This window comes from Babylonia areolata, chromosome 2, assembly GCF_041734735.1.
Source record: "Babylonia areolata isolate BAREFJ2019XMU chromosome 2, ASM4173473v1, whole genome shotgun sequence".
NCBI lineage: Eukaryota > Metazoa > Mollusca > Gastropoda > Neogastropoda > Buccinidae > Babylonia > Babylonia areolata.
In genome coordinates, this window is record NC_134877.1 from 9625235 (window position 1) to 9646481 (window position 21247).

General features: G+C 43.3%; 1 protein-coding gene across 7 annotated transcripts in view; it reads left to right on the forward strand.

The window, feature by feature from the left end:
• The window catches only part of LOC143297290 (integrin alpha-8-like), a 222186-nt gene that overhangs the window by 57857 nt on the left and 143082 nt on the right, over positions 1–21247 (forward strand). For 5 of the 7 annotated variants that reach the window (XM_076609611.1, XM_076609563.1, XM_076609571.1 and 2 more), the window contains exons 6-8: positions 3099–3181; positions 18213–18261; positions 18692–18778. In XM_076609611.1, the coding sequence (XP_076465726.1) occupies positions 3099–3181; positions 18213–18261; positions 18692–18778 (219 nt within the window). Of the gene's footprint in view, positions 1–1021; positions 1102–3098; positions 3182–13379; positions 13442–18212; positions 18262–18691; positions 18779–21247 lie in introns of all 7 variants that reach the window. The other 2 variants (XM_076609596.1, XM_076609601.1) reach the window with 2 other exon arrangements.

A 21247-nucleotide genomic window follows, 5' to 3' on the forward strand; every position in this document is an offset into this window, starting at 1 on the left:
ATTTGATCGGACATGTTGACTGCGCATTACCAGTGCTGGGAGAATTTAAGAAAGCATATTGGTGACAAACCAGAACGTCAGTTTTTACAGGAATCTCCAAAATATTGTCGTTTGCAATTAGACCATAGGATATTTTGACGTGAGTATATTTGCGAACGATGTTGCACAGTTACTGAGCACTCTCAAAAGGGTGTGTTTGTGTGCGGTGTGGGGTGTGTGTGTTTAAATGTATTTTTGCGTGTTTGTGTGCGTGTGTGATCAAAACCAACAATACAACAGTCTGGTGTGATGTTCCAATAATATGTTATGTCTAATGAATGAAAAGACCGGCTTCTATCTTAATTGTCTGCATGTACCCAAAGCCATCGTTCGCATTTACCGTCAGGCACCCCTGCTATTTCAAACGTCGACAACAAGTTGAAAAGAATGAGCAGACGAACTTTTCCTGGTGCAACCCGTCAGAGAAAGTCTTCAAAAACAAAAGGAACGACGTTTGACGGTCGCACGACATGTAATCTTTACAGTACACACGTTGAGCTGGTCGTTTCGACTGGATCGTTCGCAGTTACCTTTACCTACCCTATTGGTCTTTTTCAGCTTGCAGTAGAAAGCATTAAAATTTTAACGAATATCAGCTTTTTAATATGCAGTTGCGTGGTTTTGTTCGTATTCGTACTTTGTAATTTTTGCGTGGTAAAAAGTTTGCATTAATGCCTGTTTGTTGTTATTGTTATTTTTGATGTCATATTTTTGCGTTGAAATTGTGTTGCGATTTTCTTTCATATTATTATGATTGTTTTGATTATAGGCTGGGTTTTGTTATTCATTTATTAAATTATTATTATTATTATTATTATTATTATTATTTTTGGTGTTTGGTGTGGTTTAAGTTTGGCCGGTTTGATGACCTGTACTTGTTCAGTGCTGTATGTATATATAGAAGCTGTGTGGCGGTTCATTAATGGTGGGAGTGTGGTGTCTTGTTGCATGGGGCATCCAACCTTTCCGTTTGACCCTCTAGCTGTAGACGACAGTTGGTACAGCGACCAGTATCACAAGAAAGGCTACTGCCAGGCCGGCTATGCTGCCTCTTTCTCCAACGTAAGTTCCCCTGTCTCCGAAGTGAGTCCCTATCACCCGAGTGAATCCTTTTTCTGCAGCTTAACTTCAAACTCCTCAAGGACTTACGTAGAATTGTGTGACATTTGCCTTTTAAATAATTTTTCTGCAGCTTAACTTTAAACTCTCCAAGGACTTACGTAGACTTGTGTGACATCTGCCATTTAAATGATTCTGCAGATGTCCAGGTTTAAATACGGCAGGTTCGCAATGTGCTTTTTCTGCCGCGGAAAAGTCATCGCGCTGCTGCTGCCTTGTTTTAAGAATATCAAGAACGTATTTATCAGAATATTCTTTAGTGTTGTAGTAAATATTTGAAAAATCGGCTGCCTTGCTCGATTATATTTTTCAAGATTCTCAGATTTTTCTCCGCTTTCTTGCATTGTGTCGAACTCATCGTGAACGTGTTTTCTGAAGACTGGCACAAAATTCTTCATTATTCTTACCCCATGGGAAGATCACGAGCTGTTGGTGTTTCTCGTCCTGACTGCTCCTTAGCGGTTAATGGACCCCCTTTCCCATACATAATTCCCATTTGGCACCATCCGCTGTGCAGCAAATATGGGATCCAAAGCAATATCGGACTCTTTTTTTTTTCTTTTTTTTTTTGCCAGAGGGGGCCATTCCCCTCAACTACATATTACGGAATTAAACTAATTCTCTCGACAACAGTACTGTAATAAGTCAATTTCTTTTTCCAAACCTTTCACCACCGCCTTTCTTGTCCTTTTATTCTTCGCCCCTCCCCCCTACACCCCACTCCTGTGCACACACTCCCCTACATCTAAGATTATGTATCTATGTATGTATGTACGTATGTATGTATGTACACACACACACACACACACACACACACACACACACACACACACACACACAGAGAACGGGGGAGTAGTTACAAAAACAACAACCAAACAACAAAACCAAAAATACAACAACAAAAATCAAACTGGCATTGCAATAAAATGTCGGACACTCGTTTTCGTCTTTTTTGTGTGTTGTTTTTGTTTTGTTTTGGTGTTACCTCTGTCAGACCACAAACTTTGACGCTGTCTAGCCTTTTATTCATAATTAAGCTTGTCAGTAACATACACCGTCATTGAAGAAATCGGTTGTACTACCGTGGTGTTAATTTCATCTGACACGACTTCAAATCTTCATAGACTGTTACGTATTTATTTGCTCCTGACAAATCCATAGACAGCTTCTAAAATGACGAGACCCGCAGACAATTTCTAAAGCGAAGTATCCAACAGACAAGAGAAAATCGATAGTTGATACCTAAATATAGATAGTGAAACAAAATTGAAATATTCTATACACTGGTAAAAATCGATAGATACAACGGTAATAGGATGAGTTAGAGTTGTTCCGGTTAAATTCTATCCGACGCAGTGGTAGACTTTTCTGCAAATCTCATTAACAGATAAATACATAACTCTATTGATATTTCTATTATCTCCCCATTTTCTCTTCCCGGAATTGAACGTCATAATGCAGACCATTCATATTGTTACTTTGAATTTTGTATGCTTCTGCTTCAAAGATCCCCAATCCCAAATCACACAACGGTTACAGCATGGAGAGAGGAGATAGCGCACAGCATGGAACTGAAAAACAAAACAAAACAAAAAACCCCCCAAAAAAACCGGACGCAGAAAAAATGGTTGACAGAAGAAGAAGAAGAAACGCACGATAAACGAGTGGTGAAAGAGGATGGATGCAAATGTTCAACCTGTTTCTTTTGGCTCTGTGGAGTGAAGAAGAGGTTTATTAAAGGCCGTGCAAACTCAATACAAGCAGGGGGGCGCGCGGGGGGGGGTGGGGGGTGGGGGGGGGGGAACCCACTAAAAAGAACCCACTAAAAAGAACAACAGCAGAACAGGACAGACAAGTGGTGAAAGAAAGGATCGAGGAATGCTGATGTCTATAACCTGTTTCTGTTGGACCTGCTCGTGTGCTGTTGTCCGCACAACAAGCCGTGGATAGGCTGGAGCTGCTGAGTGACCAGTTTTACAAGCGGGGCTTCTGTCAACTTGGAATGTCGGCTGCCTTCGCCAACGTAAGTGCCCCCAGACCTTCTGCATCACCACTTCTTCCCCACTTCCCCGCCGCCTCCCGCCCATGACCCCGAACCCCCAGTGCCCCCACCTCCTTTACGTCCCATGTTTTCAGCTCCCAGAGTATTTCCGGTTGTCGGCGTGTGAATTTCAAACACTTGTCACAGGGATTGCTTGGGAGATTGTAGTCGTTCCACTGCGTGTTGATTTAGAAGTTTAATTTTGTCTGCAGAATTTATCGTTTTCATTTCTAAATACGGCGGTTGATTTCTTTGGTTGTATTTTTTACCAGTTTGTTGACAATTGAATATCTGTTCACTTAAGTGATTTCACACACACACACACACACACACACACACACACACACACACACATGCATATAATGTGCGTGAGTGTATGTGTATGAGTACACGCTCGAACTGTACATATTTGCATATTTAGCAGGAAAGAGAAAGTCAGAATGGGCAAAGAAATTGTTGAGAATCTACGTAACTAAATCAGATGACCAGTAAAAAGAGATAGTGCCTAATGTCAGAATTCTTACGGACAATTAGATATTGAACATATGGATAAGCTAACAAAAAACATAATAATTTAAGGATCATAAGTTAGATGTTTTGTAACTATGTTGTTGGAGGGTTTGGGAATGAATTATTTTCTTAATGTAAGAAAGAATACACGTATATTTGTAGTTTTCTGCCCGCATAGGCATGCAGTATTTGTATTGTATGTTGCTTTTCCATCTATACATCAGTTCACCAATGCTGAACTGAATGTTACAGTGTTAATGTCAGACTTTATTAGTATTTTCTGTGGATAAGTTTACTATTTTCTGTAGGTAGGTATGAGTCATTTTCATGCTGTCATATTTTATCAAGTTTAACTTGATATATCTACTTTGTACAGTGGATACTACGCCAATGAATCTTCTTTTTTATATTGACATCCATCCACATGTTGATATATCGGCATATAGTGCCAGAACTACATGTTTAGATATTCTAGCTGGTTAATCGAACATGGATATTGAAAATAGAAATGGAACTGTAACCGACCCTTGAAGAATAATCATTTCAGTACTTTTTTCTCCTGTTGAATATGTATTTCCTGTCCTGGTTTGAAATATTCGATTACACCCCACACCTTACCTCCCGAAAAGAAAAACAAGAGAGGCAAGGCCTTCAAGACTCACTTGTGATACAAATCTAAGCTTCGCGTTTAAAAAAAAAAGAAAAAAAAAGTCCTAACCAAATTCGGACCCCGCGTGTTCGGGTGAGAAGAAACTGTTGCCTTATCCATTACACTATCGTGGCTCCTTAACTGACGTTCTAAAATTTAACATTTGAACATACTTTTTTAAAGGGCGATAAATCAGTTGCGGTATTCACAGTGAGAACGCTGTTTAAATCATATTATTCTGGTGTATCTTGGGCATTCAAAAAATCTTCAAGGGCAATTAAAAATTCTTTTTAATGGCTATCACCACAATCACACTGCAACATTTAGCCGTTTTCACTAGATCTATAAAGATGCACAAGTTTAGTTACACCCGCCGGGAATGTAGTACGACACGGTCGATTCAATTTCTCATTTATGTTCATTCTAGTTTTATAGTTTTAAAGTTGATATGAAAATTTAGCATTTTGTTAAACTAATAACATGTAGAGCCAAGTACAAGTACTTCTAAACGTCGTAAGAAGTGAAAAGGACTTCATTTTGAGAAAAGTCAAGACTGGAAATTTTTTTGTTTCATCGTGATCAATTCAAGGGTATTAACTCGCATGGTTTACAATTTTTAACTGTGAATTCCAACTGATTCTGTGGATATTTTTATGGCAGTTTGGGGCATAATCCAGTAAGTGATGAGGCGTTCACAAATCTTTCTCTGAATAAATATTTAACGGTCTCCTTCTGCAACTTTCCATCACATGTTATTGTGTATTGTTCATTGAATATAGGATTGAATGGGCAGGTCAACAACTTGAAACATAATGGCGTCGTTCGTGTTCGCAAAGAATATGAGCACGCGCTTTGAATGTGTATAAATATGTGTACGCAATTGATTTTTGCCCATGACCTTCAGGGCTCAGCCAACAGATCTGTAAAGTCCACTCATCGTATTGGTTTTAGTATTTTCCGAAAAAGACCACTTGGGCGAATGAACATAGTGAAAGCCCTGTACACTGAGAGTAAAACATACAAGCTTTTTATGTATTGAGTATAATTTCAAAATGTAATGTTTAAGATGAGAAAGATCAGTTTAAAGCAAATTAAGTCCCCTAGCATTAATTACAGAGTAATTTCCCTTTTTTACTATCTGCACCAAAACGTTTGCAAAACAAATAAAACTTCCATGCTTAGCAAAAGAAGTTCCTGTTTGAACAAAAAATTATAATAATGACTGCTCTTGTTGTTGTGTCAGAATATCAGATCAAAGTGCCAAGTTTAGAGAATACAAAATATATAAATATAACAGTAAATGCAGTTTGCATATAATTAGGCTTTTTTGTTTGTTTGTTTTTTGTTGTTGTTTTTTTTGTGCCCATCCCAGAGGTGAAATATTGTTTTAAACAAGATGACTGGAAAGAACTGAATTTTTCCTATTTTTATGCCTAATTTGGTGTCAACTGACAAAGTATTTGCAGAGAAAATGTCAATGTTAAAGTTTACCACGGACACACACACACACACTCACACACACAACCGAATACCGTGTTAAAACATAGACTCACTTTGTTTACGCAAGTGAGTCAAAAAGGCCATGTTCATAAATGTTACCTCTCAGCCCAGTGCTTTTTAATGCAAATAACAGCCGAGATCGAGTGTCAAACATGGACATAATAATAAAAAAAGAAAGAAAAACAAAACAAAACAACGTGGCCAAGACGCATTTGTCAGTTTGTGTATGTAACGTGCATTTCTTTCTTTCATTTCTTCCTTCCTTCATACAAGTATTTTTCTTCTGTCTTCAAGTCGATCGTTCGTTTCTTATTAGACGGTGATTCGCCGTTTCTCGAACAGGTTAATCTGTCCCGTGTTGGTGGACGCTTGCATGCCTGTCTTTCTATCTTCCAATGTGTGTATGTGTTTGTGTGTGTCTATGTGTGTGTGTGTGTGTGTGTTGCACGCACACAGGCACGCACGTGCATGTGTGTGTGCGTGTGTGTGTGTGAGAGAGAGAGAGAGAGAGAGAGAGAATCTGTGTGTGAGTGTTTGTAGAAATCTAGGATAAATTTGCATTCGGGTTTTCTCTTCGTGGATCAGTAATGATTGGATTCACTTTTGTGTTATGTATTTATTGTGCTGGTGGTTGGAAAATCTTAGTAAAAAGAATAAAGAGGCGGTTAAGAAAAAATAATGATTTTTTTAAGCCGTTTTTCCATTCGGTTGGCTCGTTGGTTCGCCGGTCGGCCCACCACCCGAGTCAGACTGGATCTCCCTCCCACTTAGGCACCTTTCTCCATTACTGGGGTGACTGGCGCCCACGGATGGGTTCCTCCTTTCCACTGGTAATGGGATGCACCTGTGGTGCTCACTGGGCTGCCCGGAGGCCTCAGGCTGAACCCCTCATCGTCTTCCTCCCGGACTCTGCTCGGTATCTCTTATCGGGCAGCGCGCACTGATGGGGCGGGCGTGATCAACCAGTCATCAGTCAAGGCGACCTCCACAAAAGCCGCGCCTCCCGTTTTCGGGATCCTTTACCTTTGGATCCATCTATGCGGTATCCATGTTCACGAGCGTCTCACTCTTGGGACCGACGGCTCTCGGTCACTCACCCAGATCTGTGAAGTCCTGCAGTTTCTCCTCCTTATCGGTCGGTCCTACTTGGAGATGAACATGTGTTCGTGCTCTCCAAGTATGCATGGGTTGCTTTCTCATCTCAAGAAGAGCAAAGTGACAAGGTCTGGCATGTGCCCTCTCAGCTTTGGCTGGACATATGGTGCAGGCGCTCTAAGCCCACAGCATGCAGGAGGGATGATAATTGGCTGGCACTGTACCAGCCGTTGGATTGACCCACTCTTCTCTGGGTCATGCACCAAAATCAGACCCTCTGGGTGTGTCACTGTGTGAAGGGTCCCTGTCCAGTAAGGACTGGGAGGAAACAGACGGTGACAGGTTGAGTCCACGTTCACCTTACGATCAGGCTGTGCCCAGTTCGGACCTGGCGGCACTGGAGCTGACTCTCCGTACTTGGGTCACTCAGGCCCAATCTGCCTTTCAAGCCACACTGTCACCATAAACCCTTCTTTGGTAGCACGACGGCACCTCCAGGACCACTAGGTGCCGTAAGTTCCCAGAGATGGCACAGGAATAGCAGAATAAGCCTGCCCGCATGTTCAGGGGCACTTCTTCTATTTCCTCTACCAGTATGAAGTCCATGTCAGCCCCTGGGGCCTCTTTCCCCCCGACCACCCCGAGGAAGTACTTCAAGGACTCTTCCAAAGATGAGGTGTGGTCCTTTTACACCCCTGACCACCCCGCCTTTATGGCGTGGAGCCCTCTGCGCAGGACAAGGTACTTGACCCGCAACGCTCTCCCTTCCCTGCCTCGGCCACTCTTGCATTCAAGACGTTGGGTGAGTGGGACAAATTGGCCGGTCGATGCCTGCTACACGTCTGTCTCCATGACATACACCTTCTTCGACACCTTCCTGTACAGGGCTAATCAGCTGTGGGATCAGGTTCCGCAAGGGTCGGGGTTGACTTCTCCCGAACGTCATGCACTCTTTAGCACCCACGGCTGAATACGTTTGGAAATAGAGTGGCTGGGGGTCTTACAACTGCAACTGATCCAACTACCAGCCTGCACTTCAACTCCGTGACAGCCAGAAGGGACGCCGTCCTCCACCTCTCCAACATTCCGTTGGAGAAAAGGGCTGCCTTGCTGTCACTTCCCGGCTTACAGCACTCCCTCTTTGGTCTACGTCAACCGGAGGGAGCCAAAGCCTAAAAAGAGCACCCTCACTGACTTGGCTCCAATTTGGAACCACTCATCATTCAGTCCATGAAATAGGGAGTTTCTCCCAGCATGCGCAACAGTGGAGCGAAGTGGGGCTCAACAACTGGATCATGCTGGTGCTAGAATTGGAGTGCAATGCCGCCTTTGTCCACGCGGAGGACCACGCTCCTGTAAGATCCACTCCTCCTGTTTACACTCCTGTTTACATACCCAACTCAAGAGGAAGAGGAGAGCATCTTGGAGATGGGGATATCACAACTGCTTCTTTAAGATGTGATATCCGAACTCTCGAACCAGAGCCCTGGGTTTTATGGCCACCTGTTTGAGATTCCAAAGGTCCCTGGAGTGTGACCACTGACTCTGGATTTGTCCCCCTGAACAGTTCATGTCCCATGGTTAAATTCAAGATGGACACACAGGCACACATTCGAGAAACCATTCAAGAGGGCTTCTGCTATGGACCTGAAGGATGCATATTTCCAGATCCTCATTCATCTCGCATCCAGCCGGTATATGAGCTTTGTGCAGAGGGACAGGGTGTTCCAGTTCCCTGCCCTCCCCTTTGGTCTTTCTGTTTCCCTCTTCCTGTTCGCCAAGGTGGGGCAGGATTAGGTATCCATGGTCAGATCAGAATCCATTCCTCTCTATATGTACCTGCACAACTGAATAATCTTGGCCCAGTCGCAGGTCCTGTGTCCGAATCACACGTCTGGAATTCTGGATCTATGCACCCAGCTGGGGTTTGTCACAACAAGGAGAATTGCACTCTCCCGCAAAGTCAGTCTTGACTTCTAAGGGATGAGATTTGACACATGTTCCATGACAGTCTTGCTGACACAAGTTTGCTTAGACCGGTTGGCAGATCTTCTGTGATTGCGCCATTCCTCCCAGCCATTAGCACTCCCTCTTGCTCATGATAAATAACTGCCACCCATCATTCCCCTAGGCCATGTTCTCAAACGCCCTCTTCATAGAGCACCAAGGCAACACTGGTCCCAGAGAACTCAGCCCTGGGACACGCACATTTGTCTGGGAGAGTGGTTCAACGAACTGGTGGCAGAATGGCTTCTCTCCCCTCTTCTGGCTTAGGGGTGCCCACAGCCCACACACTTCAAGTGGCGCTCTTATCAGATGCATCCTCGGGAGGGGTGGAGAACCCACATGGGGTCAGTCCATGCAGCAGGGATTTGGCTACCACAAAGCCCAAGTGGAACATCAATCTTCTGGAACGGGAACTGCAACAAGTTTCACTCTTCAGGGGAGGCCGCCAACAAGACAGTCCGTTTGTTCACGGATAACACAGGGTGGGGTGGGGGGAGGGGGAGGGTGTGCACCTTGAGAATATCACACTGTGGGCTTAGGCTCTCCTTCATTAGTGCCACAACAAGGGCATTGCGCTTATAGCGAGATATATAGTGGACAATGCCAACCTTTTGGCAGATGCTCTCAGCAGATGCAAGAGTGTTCTCCACATGGAGTGGACCCTAGACAAGGTCACCCTTCAGGGGGTGTGGTGTTTATGGTTTCCACTGATGGTGGTCATCTTTCCCACGAGTTCAGCAGAAGCCCCTCAGTTTCTGTCTCACCTGTTTCAGACCCAGAAGCTTGGGCAGTGGATGCTTTGTCTTTGGGCTGGAGTAACCTGATCCCTTATGCTTTTCCTCCATTCTCGATTAAGGTGCTTTGGAAAGCCTGGTTGGAAACCAGTTTTGGTTCCTTAGCTGCTTGATTCGGAGAGCACAATGTCATGAGGTGTGCGCTGTTGCCACCTTGTCCACCTGTCAGCACTATGTGCCTCTTTGACGTATTTTGGAGGCAGCCTTCTGCCGTTTTGAGACATCCTTCCACCTCAGGGAATTCCTTATGATCAGGGTGGACGGTTCTCAGGGGTTTCCTTTGTCGCGGCTAACACTGCTGTTACTGTTACAAAGGCTCCCCATGCGAACCAATAGGCATTGCCCTTGAATTCTGCATCAGTTTGACATGGTACAGTATTATTGTGACACCAAAATGGGGAGTTTGTGTTATACTCACAGATTGGTTGAATATACTTCCGTATTATACTCTCAGATTGGTTGAATATACTTACCATGTCAAACTCGAATGCCTGCCCGTCCGTCCCCGTTGTTCTTGCCGTGGTTCACATGGGGGTTCTTTTCTGGCCATCGGAATAAGTAATCAGCTGCCGTGTGGTCGGAAAGGGCGTTTGATTGGCAAGGAGACGGCAGACTAATAGCAAGACGTCTTATCACCGAGTTGCCAGGAATTCTGGCCAAACAGAGCAGACCAATAGGCCTAGTTGGCAACAGATTGACATGGTAAGTATATTTAACCAAACTGGGAATATGATGCAAACTCTCGATGTTATTTTTTTAAATTTATTTATTATTATTGTTATTGTTATTATCATGCACTTGCCAATAGTTTTGGTTGTTTTTATCACGTGAGATGTGCTGATAAAGTATTGCAAGGAAAAAGTTGCCTTAGTTTCAGTTAGATCATGGTTACACGCGCTTCTTTCTCTCTTTCTGTTTGTCTCTCTGTCTGATTGTTTGTCTCTTTCTCTCTCCAGCTTTGAATGATTTCAGAGTTCAGTAAATACTTACAAAGAATTACGGATATCCTAGTCTTCTTCAATTAAGTCTACTTCTGGCATCAAAGCACGAACGTATTGTAAGAAATGTACTGATATATTTGCACAAAGTATTCGAGTTTCGAACTATCGCTGTTTCTTGAAAGACTGATGGAGACTGCTAATTGACTGTGAATTGACAATATGTTCAATGATTATTCACCTGCACCTCATCATGAGGGGAAATGGCCTTTTCATGATTCAACAGTCCGTACCCATATCCCTCCTCCCCTCTAATCCCTCTCTGTCTCTCACACACACCACACACACACACACACATAGAGCACACTACACTGCACACCACACCACACCCCACACACACACAGAGCACACTGCACACCACACACACACACACACACACACGCGCGCGCGCGCGCGCATACACACTTGAATGTGGAATTGACTGGAATGTATCTATGATTGGGATGTGTTTCTTTTCCATTCAGTTTTACCAGCCACCTGTTGGAAGCGTTTCGTTTATCTATTTAGCCCTCCCCCCACCCTCCCCCAGACCCCCCGCCCCCCTCCCTGCGTAACGTTGTTCTAATGTTAACGTTATTATTATTCTGAAGTGATTAGGTGTCTTTTTGGGGGTTTTGTTTTAAGTTTATTTTTGTTGTTATTGCATGTTTTGCTTTTGAACGCCCCAGAGAAAGTACGCACAAAAATCATCATTATCCGTGTTTATGTTTTGACCTGTGCAATTTTTCGCTGGCATGAACCTGTCATTCACTTTTCATTTCTTTTATGTGAAAAAAAACAAAACAAAAACAAAACAAAAAAACAACAACAAAAAACAGAAGGGAAATCGGAAAAGAAAATCCTCGCATGTGGGAGAAAAAACCCATTAGGCATATTTGTTATTCATCATGTACACTTAACCGATATTGGGATTTATTTCAGAACAAGTGTCGTTATGTTAATTGTTTCTGTTTTGAATAGGGTCTTCGTACAGGACATGACTGCGTCACAACATATCCAGGCGTCGGAGCATCAAGTTTTCCTGTTCTTTCTTTCTTTGTGTTGATATTTACGGTTCACTGTACAACGCATTTGGAGAGTAAACCGTTATTTCTTTGAGACTCAATAATTATTGTGATGATGTGACATTTCCTTCAAAGGGCAATTCTGTTGGCTGTTGTGGCTGTACCATTGTGTGCAGTGAAATACTATGATAATTATTCAGTAGTTCCCGATATTTATTCATGTTATATGCTTGTTTGTTTATTTACATGTGCTACACAAGTACGATTCACCGCATAGTTAGTTAAATGGACCTTTAGTTAATCTGGTATCTTACCACAATTCCATGCAGTTTGAAAACTTTCTGACGGACAAACAAGCAGACTGACAACGAGCAAAAGAAACCATACAAAAAAACTGAAATTGCATGAGATACTCAATTGAAAGCGTACTTGGGTGTGTCTCCAAAATATAATGTATTTCTTAAAGCAGAAACTAAAGTATGCAGTGATGATAGTCTTCTTATTTCAGGTTTTCATTTTAGAGATACGAATCATAAGTATATTTATTGTCTTTTTCATCGTCTCCATGGTGTATGTAAGGAAAAGAAGTGGCGTTGTTGTGTCGGAGGTGTGAAGATCCAACGTGCGTGACCATGTCAACACGTATTGTGAAGCGGACTGTGAGCGAAGCCAGCGGTCGCCATGTTGCTTACTCCCCTCTCGTTCACTGCACCTCTCTCCATATCTGTGCTCAAATCGACAAGTGGGCCAACAGCCACTGTGTGCTGTGCTTCTCTTCCGATAGTTTTTAAGAGAAGACATACAAATCGTGTGTTTTAATACATTTAGGCCTACGTCCAAGTATTTCTCAAATCAGTCTTACTCGTCACCCAAGCATACACGCGCGCGCTCACGCACACACACACACACACACGCACGCACTACTGTATTCATTTATTGTGGGTGATGCGCTCATAGTATACACGTCTGTGATTTTACAGGTGAAATGCACCAACGAATCAACTGATCAAAAGTCTTAAAAACGGGGTAGAAAAACGCGAATTTAATAAATGAATTGAGATAATATGCACGAAGGAATAGAGACACATATGTTGATTGCTAAATTTATTAATGGGTTAATTTGAAACGAGTGGAGGAAAGAAACGAAGAGATAGACAATTCGTATTAAACTTTGATTTTATACACGGCATGGAGCTAGCTGCATTTTATCTTTGAATCTTATGTACATTTGTCTCTTTCTCTGCCTGCTTGTTTCAGCGTGGCTTTATTATATCATTATTTAACTGCAAGTAAGGATATTTTGGGTCTACCCTCTAAATATTACATTGGCTTTAAAAAAGGAAAAGAGTCAATGCTTTGGTTTTGTGAACACAACAATTCAAGTTCTTCTTTTCTGTAAACAGTTAAAAATTACACAAATTGGCACGTTGTTGGTCCGGGCACTTTTGATAGACTCCATTTATCGCGAACATACATACATTTCCTCCCCCCACCCCCCCTGACCACGATGCAAGGAGAAAGTATTAAGGCGGTCACAACATCCGGTGGCTTCACCGTTCTGATACACGAGTTCTAGCCACATACGCATTCTGCTTTAACTGAAGGCTGTGGTGTCCATGGCAGGAAACCTGGTGTATCATAGACAAGGGGTATGTCAGGCGGGGTTATCCGTGTCCATTTCACAAGTGAGTGACCTTGACGGCGGGAATCAGTCACAGGTCATGCGCATGTGCATGTCTCTCTGGATTCCTCGAAGATGCTTCGGTCTTAATAACCTCCTTAGCTCCTACCTCCTCGTTTCTGTTTAGTGTCTGTGATTTCTGTAACTGTCCTGTCTGTTCCGTGCTCGCCATTTCATTGATCTTTTTTTTTCTTTTCTTTAAACGTCGATCTTTCCCCTTTTAGTCCTTCTCCACACACACCCATTTCTTCCTCGGTCCCCTTTCACTTTGCCCAGCTCTCTCTCCCCACTTCTTCGCCCAAGTCATTTCTCTCAGACCCCCTCTTGTTTTCCTAGTCATTTCTTCTCTTTAATGCTTCAACTCACAGAGATTTCTTTCTCGCTTGGCTTGTAACAAGTCCCCTGGTTCAGATACAGCTTTTGATTTCTGGAAGTTTTTGTTGTTGTTTTTAAGAAACTGCTAAATACAGCTTTTGATTTCTATAAATTTTTGTTTTGTTTTTAAGAAGCTGCTAAATACAGCTTTTGATTTCTGAAAGTTAAAATAGATAAATAAATAAAACTGCTGGGTCTGTTAGCACAGTGACAACCGATTATCCAGGAGATGTTTGAGATGTGTGCCTGTATATTATATCTTATTTCGGGAGTAGCCTATTCTTCCTGTGGTAAAGATGGCGTTAAATCCGGATGTCAAGTGACTGCGACATCTTCGAAGTCCTGGTTTTAAAAGGAACACTCATGGATAGTGATGCTAGTGAATTACGAAATATTTTGTCTTCTGGGATTGTTCTGCATACATGGTCGCTTCCATCTGCCATTTGTTATCCCAAAATAGCTGCGAATGAATGCAGTAGAAAAATAAGTATGTAACTACGCTCTCTCTCTCTCTCTCTCTCTCTCTCTGTGTGTGTGTGTGTGTGTGTGTGTGTGTGAGAGAGAGAGAGAGAGAGAGAGAATTGTGTTACAGGAGAAGTAGAAGTGATTATTTTATACATTATGTACTTCTTTGTTTCAGGAATGGTAACAGTAAAATTTTAATCATGTACGAAAGTCATTGTGTCTCTGTGGGCAACGGACAGATAATGTGTCGGTATTAATTATCGTATCGTGAAAAAAAGTGTTATGATTATGTCTTGAACTGCTTTACAGGGGACGCATGCATGCACTCAAGCACGCACGCACTTGTCAATGTAGCTCTCCTGGTGCCAGTTGCATTGCTCGGACGGAAGAGCCAAGTATGGTCGTAACCCGCTACTAACTGTGGGTAGTATGGAACTGACCAGTGGCGTAGTTCGGTCAACGTTGGCATTTAGTCACGTGTAACAGTCAAAAAGTTAGAACCAAGCAATGCAACTGGCACCTGCACTCGAAAGCGGTACTTACTCACATACGCACGCATGCATGCACACACGTATGTTTTATACACACACACACACACACACACACACACACACACACAATCCCCCCCCTCCACCTGCCCTCCCCCCCCCCAACACTCACACACAACGAAACTGAATAATCTGCAGCTGTGTGGTGCATTGCTTGTGTCAATAACTTCTCGTTAGACAAAAAGTATTTAAGTGTCGTGGTTTTGTTAGTGTGACTTGGTTTGACTGTAGTTATTACAGATCTTGTACAGGTCTTAGTCATAATATAGATGTGCAGCGCATGTGCTTTGCCCTCGGACCAGTCAGAGAGTTGGGTGTGACTTTGCTCTTTTTTTTTTCCTACAGTTTTCTTTGCCTCTGTCTGTCTGTCCTTTTGTCCGTCTGTCTGTATCTGTATTTCTTTCTTTTGTCTCTCATGCTTTCTGTGTCTGTCTGTGTGTTGTGTTTGTGCGCATGATATGACAGTATATGTGAAGAAGAATGTTGGAAAGAAAGTATGGTAGATGGACTGTTGGATTCGTCGATTTGAAAATTACCAACACCAATCAGACAAAAATTAAAAAGCATGAACACTCTGGTGTCTCTAAGAATGAAATTGTAATCAGGGCAGTGGGCATGCGATGCAAACAACACACACATGCAGTAACTCGCTTCTGCTTTAAGACAAAAACACTATGTATCAAGCCACACTTGTGCTTCCATTGTGGTGTATTTTGTCTTCACGCTAAACAGAAATAGTTTAGATAAGTCAGCTTTTTCTTGAAGAAGCAAAAATTATTGTAGGTTTTTGTTGTCCACTATCAATAAACCACGGCGATCATACGGCCAGCTAGCGTATTTTGTAAGAAAGGCAGATCTGCAGATATGAACTACTATTTTCCACACCATCCAAGTTTTCTTGGTTTCTTTCGCTGCACCTTTAGTTTACCTCTGTGCAAAAGCTGAAGCGTGGCGTTAAGCTCGAGATTATGATATGCAATCGTCTTTCTTAGATCAGCACAGTTATTGGTCTTCTTTAGTCGTCTAATATTGATATATGTCATCTTTAGATTTACATAATTATTTCCAACACGATTTTGTAAGAGTCGTACAAAAATGTGACTGCAAATATAAACAGTTTCTAACTTTTTCCACAAGTGTTTTTCTGGGGAAAAATCTGCACTTGTTGATTAACTGGTTACGGCATGCTCCTGAAGGAAAAAGTCTTCCATACTGTGTACAAATGTATGATAGTCAATCGTGTCCGACTAAGACCATTAGGACGGCAGAGGTGGCAAATGCCGTCTTCATTATCTGGGCTAGAACTTGATTATTGTGGAGTGTCTTGCCCAAGGTATATCTCCGTTCTCTCGGCCAAGAGGATTTTAGGACGTGTGGAGGGATCCTAAGGGCCATCGAGCCCGTAATGCTGCAACACTGAGAGCCAGTGCAGTCTTGCTTCCAGTTTGAAAGACAGTGCCCTTCACTGAAGACTAAGCTATAAAGAAATTCCTATTTCAGTGGAGAAACCATTGATCATACTGCTCTCACTTTGCTGTTGGCCGAATCGTAAACTTATGTCAATCTTTGAGCAATGCACAAATACTGTGATCGAAATGCATGTTTGATTGTAAGCAAAAAAGTAATAGGTCTACATTAAACACATTCTCGTTAAGAAATTGTAAGCAAAAAAGTAATAGGTCTACATTAAACACATTCTCGTTAAGAATCATGGTGGAAGACAAACAAAAGCACTGCAATTATAGACAGTTTCCTGTTACTGACTCAAAGGGGGTCTGTGTTGTATTGTGACATGTTCCAAATAAAATACTGTTTAAACCAAGGGGGGCGACACCAACCCCCCCCCCCCCCCCGCCCCCTTCCCTCCCCCTCCCCGTCCCCCCGCCCCCAGCACCACTTCTTGCTCCCCATGCATGGCGAATATCTTTGGTCACAGTTGTAAGTCTTGTGTTCTGTGCACCAACCCACGATCCCCGCTCTCCGTTGGGCTCCGAGCTTCTTTGTAACTTGAAGCCTGACAGAACAGACGTTTAAGGCCTCTGAACCGGATGCATAATAGTGTTTTCATACTTGCCTGGCTTCTGCCGTGGTTCGCACCATAGGGCTGTACTCGAAGAAAGAGTATGCTGGGGTTTTGGCAGTGCGTTGGTTCGCGCTGAGCTTTTGGTTGACTTGGTCGGTATGTGTCCTGCCAATTTTCAGCGCGGGGTTTGGGTGGGGTGTGTGTTGAGTGGGGAGGGCGGAAGGGGGGAGTCACACCAAAGACCCCACCCCCACCCCCCGCCCCCACTCCCCGGCCACCACCACTATTATGAGAGGTTTTGCGCAAACGTCTGCGAAAAGCAGCACAATCAATTTCCCTCTTGAATGTTGGAACAATGAAGCAAAAGTAATAAGGGTGGGAAGAGGCCGGATGGAGGTGTGTGTTTGTAAGTGTGTGCGTGCGTGCGTGTGTATGTTTGTGTGTGTGTGTGTGTGTGCGTGTGTGAAGAAAAAGACGTGGGAAGGGGGTGTAGAGAGAGAAGAAAAAGATTTAGCTTGACAAGCAAGCAGATACTGCTCTGTCTGACCGTATTTCTGCCTCTTTGTGTATATTTATTTATATGTGACGCGCGCGCGCGCGTGTGTGAGTGTATGCTATTTTCGAATGGATGACTGTATTGGAGTGGTTTAAATGGTTCGGTTTGCAGTCTGACTATTCAGACTATGTATATGACACGGTATCAGGGGTGGGGGTGGGGGGGTGGGGTGAATATAGATGTATCTCTCTGTGTGTGTATTATCCATACATACATATCGTGTGGTGTTTTAAATAATAACCAGTAATGGATCCCGCCACAAAATTTTTGTTTTGAAATAGTGATTGCCCAGTCGGTGATGTCAGATGAATGAATGAATGTACCTGTTCCAGTTAAACTCTGAAAACAAACTAACAGGTAATTTGTGAAATTATGCAAATGTGTTTTTGATAATTTTCATGAAATTAGCAAACATTTCCAGCAATTTCATGAAATCGATTGCGACACTGTTTTATTGTCTTACACACAGACACACATACATACACGCAAGTACACATATGTACGCACATATATTTTGTTTCACACACACGCACACACACATATATACACAGACGCTCTCTCTCTCTCTCTCTCTCTCTCTCTCTCTCTCTCTCCACATACACACACACACACACACACACACACTACGCGTGCTCACGCACACGCACGCACGCGCGCACGCACACACACGTAAACGCACGCACACACACACACACACACACACACACACACACACACACACACACACACACAGAGGTCAACTGCATTGTCAGCTATCGTTTACTGGTTGAACATGTTAATGGGTGAAGCACTTTTGTTTTACACACAGGGCGGACAGAAACTGCTTATTGGAGCTGTTGGCAGCTGGTACTGGCAAGGTATAATATGATGAAATTCTTAAATTTGTGGCTTTTCTCTTTAATCTGTCTTTCTGTCTGTGTATGTCTCTCTGTCTCCGTATCTGTCTGTTTGCCTGCCCCCCCTCACCCCCCCCCCTCTCTCTCTCTCTCCCTCCTTTATCTTTTCTCATTAACCCTGTTACTCTATCTAGCTCTTAAGTTACAGTGTGTGCGAAAACATGCATGCACGATAACATGCCTCTCTCTCTCTCTGTCTGTGTCTCTGTATATATGTATCTGTGTATGCGTGCGCGCGCGCGCGCGTGTGTGTGTGTGAGTAGAGTTAGAGACTTAAGTCCACACATCTGCTTACGTTGTTATTTGATACTTATTATTGCCACTGCAGTTTACTATTAACATGACTGTATGGTATTGCTGTGGCTGATGTCATATCTCTTGGTGCCGACAGGCCAGGTGTACAACTATAACAGTCGGGACACCAATGAGTACGTCTCCACCCGAGAGGGACCGGCGGATGAGGATGATAGCTACATGGGTGAGTGCATTGCGTGTGTGTGGGTGGTGGGTAGGGGGGCTTCTTTTCATGTCCATATCCCTGTCTGTCTGTTCGTCTGTCTGTCTCTGGATCCCCATATTGATGTGGAGGATATTATAGCCATCTGTGTGGATCCGTGAGTGTGGTATGGGTATCTCCAGCTTGCTGCCACCACCCACACGCTACTCTTCTCCCTCACAGTCCAGTGTCCCCTTCCTTCGCTTTGCTAGCCATTCTCAGAGCACCAGATTTTTGCTTTTGAATCATATTGTAGGGTGAGAGTGGGGGTGGTGTAAAGTGATATACGAGCTAGCTGAATATCTCAATGAAAACAAAAACACAATGCAAAAAAACAAAACAACTTTAGTAGTTGTTGTTTTTACAGAGAAGCTGAACGCATCTTGATCTGTTCTCTCTCATCCACATGCTATACATACGAGTTATAGCTGGACAGGTGGATGACTTAGTTAGGATAAACCTAACCTCTCGGATTTGACAAAATGTGTGTAGGTCAGTGTTTGTTGTTCGGTTGTGTACCTGATATCTGTCATGATCCACCCACTCCTCCTTACTTATAATTTTTATTTTATTTTTGTTTGTTTTTATTGTTTTTTATTTTTTTATTTTATTATTGTTGTTCTTTGTCCGTCTGCTGCCATTCTGGTTGCTCATTGTGCTTGTCTGTCAGTCAGTTTGCCTATCTGTTCATTGTTTACCTGTTGCCGTTAAAACACACCTCTTCTTCTGTTCGTGGCTGAAAGTGTTGCTCCACAAGCCGGCTTCCGCCACACCTCTATTTATTGCTCAGTCATCATCGTCCTGCATCTGTCTTGTCTGGCGATAAAAAGTAACGAAGCTCACCCCATTATCATTTTATCCTTCCCCCCTATTGCTCTCCCTCCCTTCGCTCCTACTCGCTCGCGTGTTTTTGGAATGCGCCTCATCGGACCGTCTCTGATTCTCGACAACCACCCTGACACCCCTTGCTGAACATTTATCTTGGACTCGCCCAGCAGGGCTGACCGGCGCGGCACGTGGAATTGTGTTGCATGTAACTGATCAGAGGGCGGCGATACGTTGTGTTGCTTTCTCTCTCTCTCTCTCTCTCTGTGTTTTTTTCCCCCGTTAAGTATACTTTTTTTTGGATATGGTAAATTTCTATTTTAGCACCCTAAATACAGGAACTCTGTTTTACCGACAATTTGTATATCATATATATATATATATATATATATATATATATATATATATATATATATATATATATAGTGTGTGTGTGTGTGTGTGTAATCCCTCTCTCTATCATATATATCGCTATCATTTGTGTGTGTGTGTGTGTGTGTGTGTGTGTGTGTGAGAAATTACGATGTATTATTCTTGTCAGATCTGTAGAAACGAGTACACACACACACACACGCACCGTCTCTCTGCGGAGAAATAGAGGTAAAGCAGGATGTCGGGAGAAAAAGAAGCCGCAAAACATGGATGTGGAACTGGAAGCAGGCTGTCACAGTGCATGACGTGATGATGTGTGATACAGATAAGATCCCAGTGGACATCACGGACGAATTATAAGTCCGTGGGGAACACCCTGCCCCACAAACGGTGGTCTTTGGACTGTTCCCAACACTTGTGGAAGTGGTGTTCTTGTCTGTCTTTGCGGTTGTATTTTTGTTCTGTTGTCGCTGTCTCTTTTCTGGTGTCCCACCTTTTGTCTGTCTGCTTGTATGTCCGTCTGTTTGTCTGTCTGTCTCGATTGTGTGCGTGTGTGTGTGTGTGTGTGTGTGACCCTTTTCGTCCTTTAGTTTTTCCCTCTGTCTCTCACTCGTGAATTATCTGTCATCTCTCCTCGTATCGCGCGATCTTTCTTTTCTTGCTTTTATCCCAGCCCCACCCTTTCCAATCCCTTCGTATCCCACATCTCCGCCACGGTCTTTGCACGTCACATGCTCCGCAGTAGAGAGAGATCAAGGAGACAAAAAAGGGCCTGTTCCGTAAAAATGTTAATTCAGTTTTTCCATCATGTAGAAAACTGGCAGCGCTAAAGAGGAGGAGGGGGTGTGTAAGGAGAGAGATAGAGAGGGAAAGGGATGGGCTCGAGGGTAGTCAGGGGAGAGATGGGGTGTGTGTGGATGAGGAGATAGGATCAGGCATAGAGAGGCAAACAAGTCGTATTGATCGCGTCTGCCGCAGACGGGACTGTTTTGTTAGAGGGGTGTTTTGTTCCACAGGATCGAGCTTCTCAGCAACCCCTTCCCCCTCCTCCCACACACCTCCATCCCACATCCCATATCCAGGAATCGACCAGTGTGTGTGTTTGTGTTTATGTGTGTGTGTGTGTTGGGCGGGGGGGGAGAGTGGAAGGTGGGGTTCATGATCCGGCCCTGGAATGTTCAGAGCAGGAGGTGTTTTCTTGCACACTTACTTCGATCCTGAATAGTGCATTAAAAAACAATGAGTACTCATAAA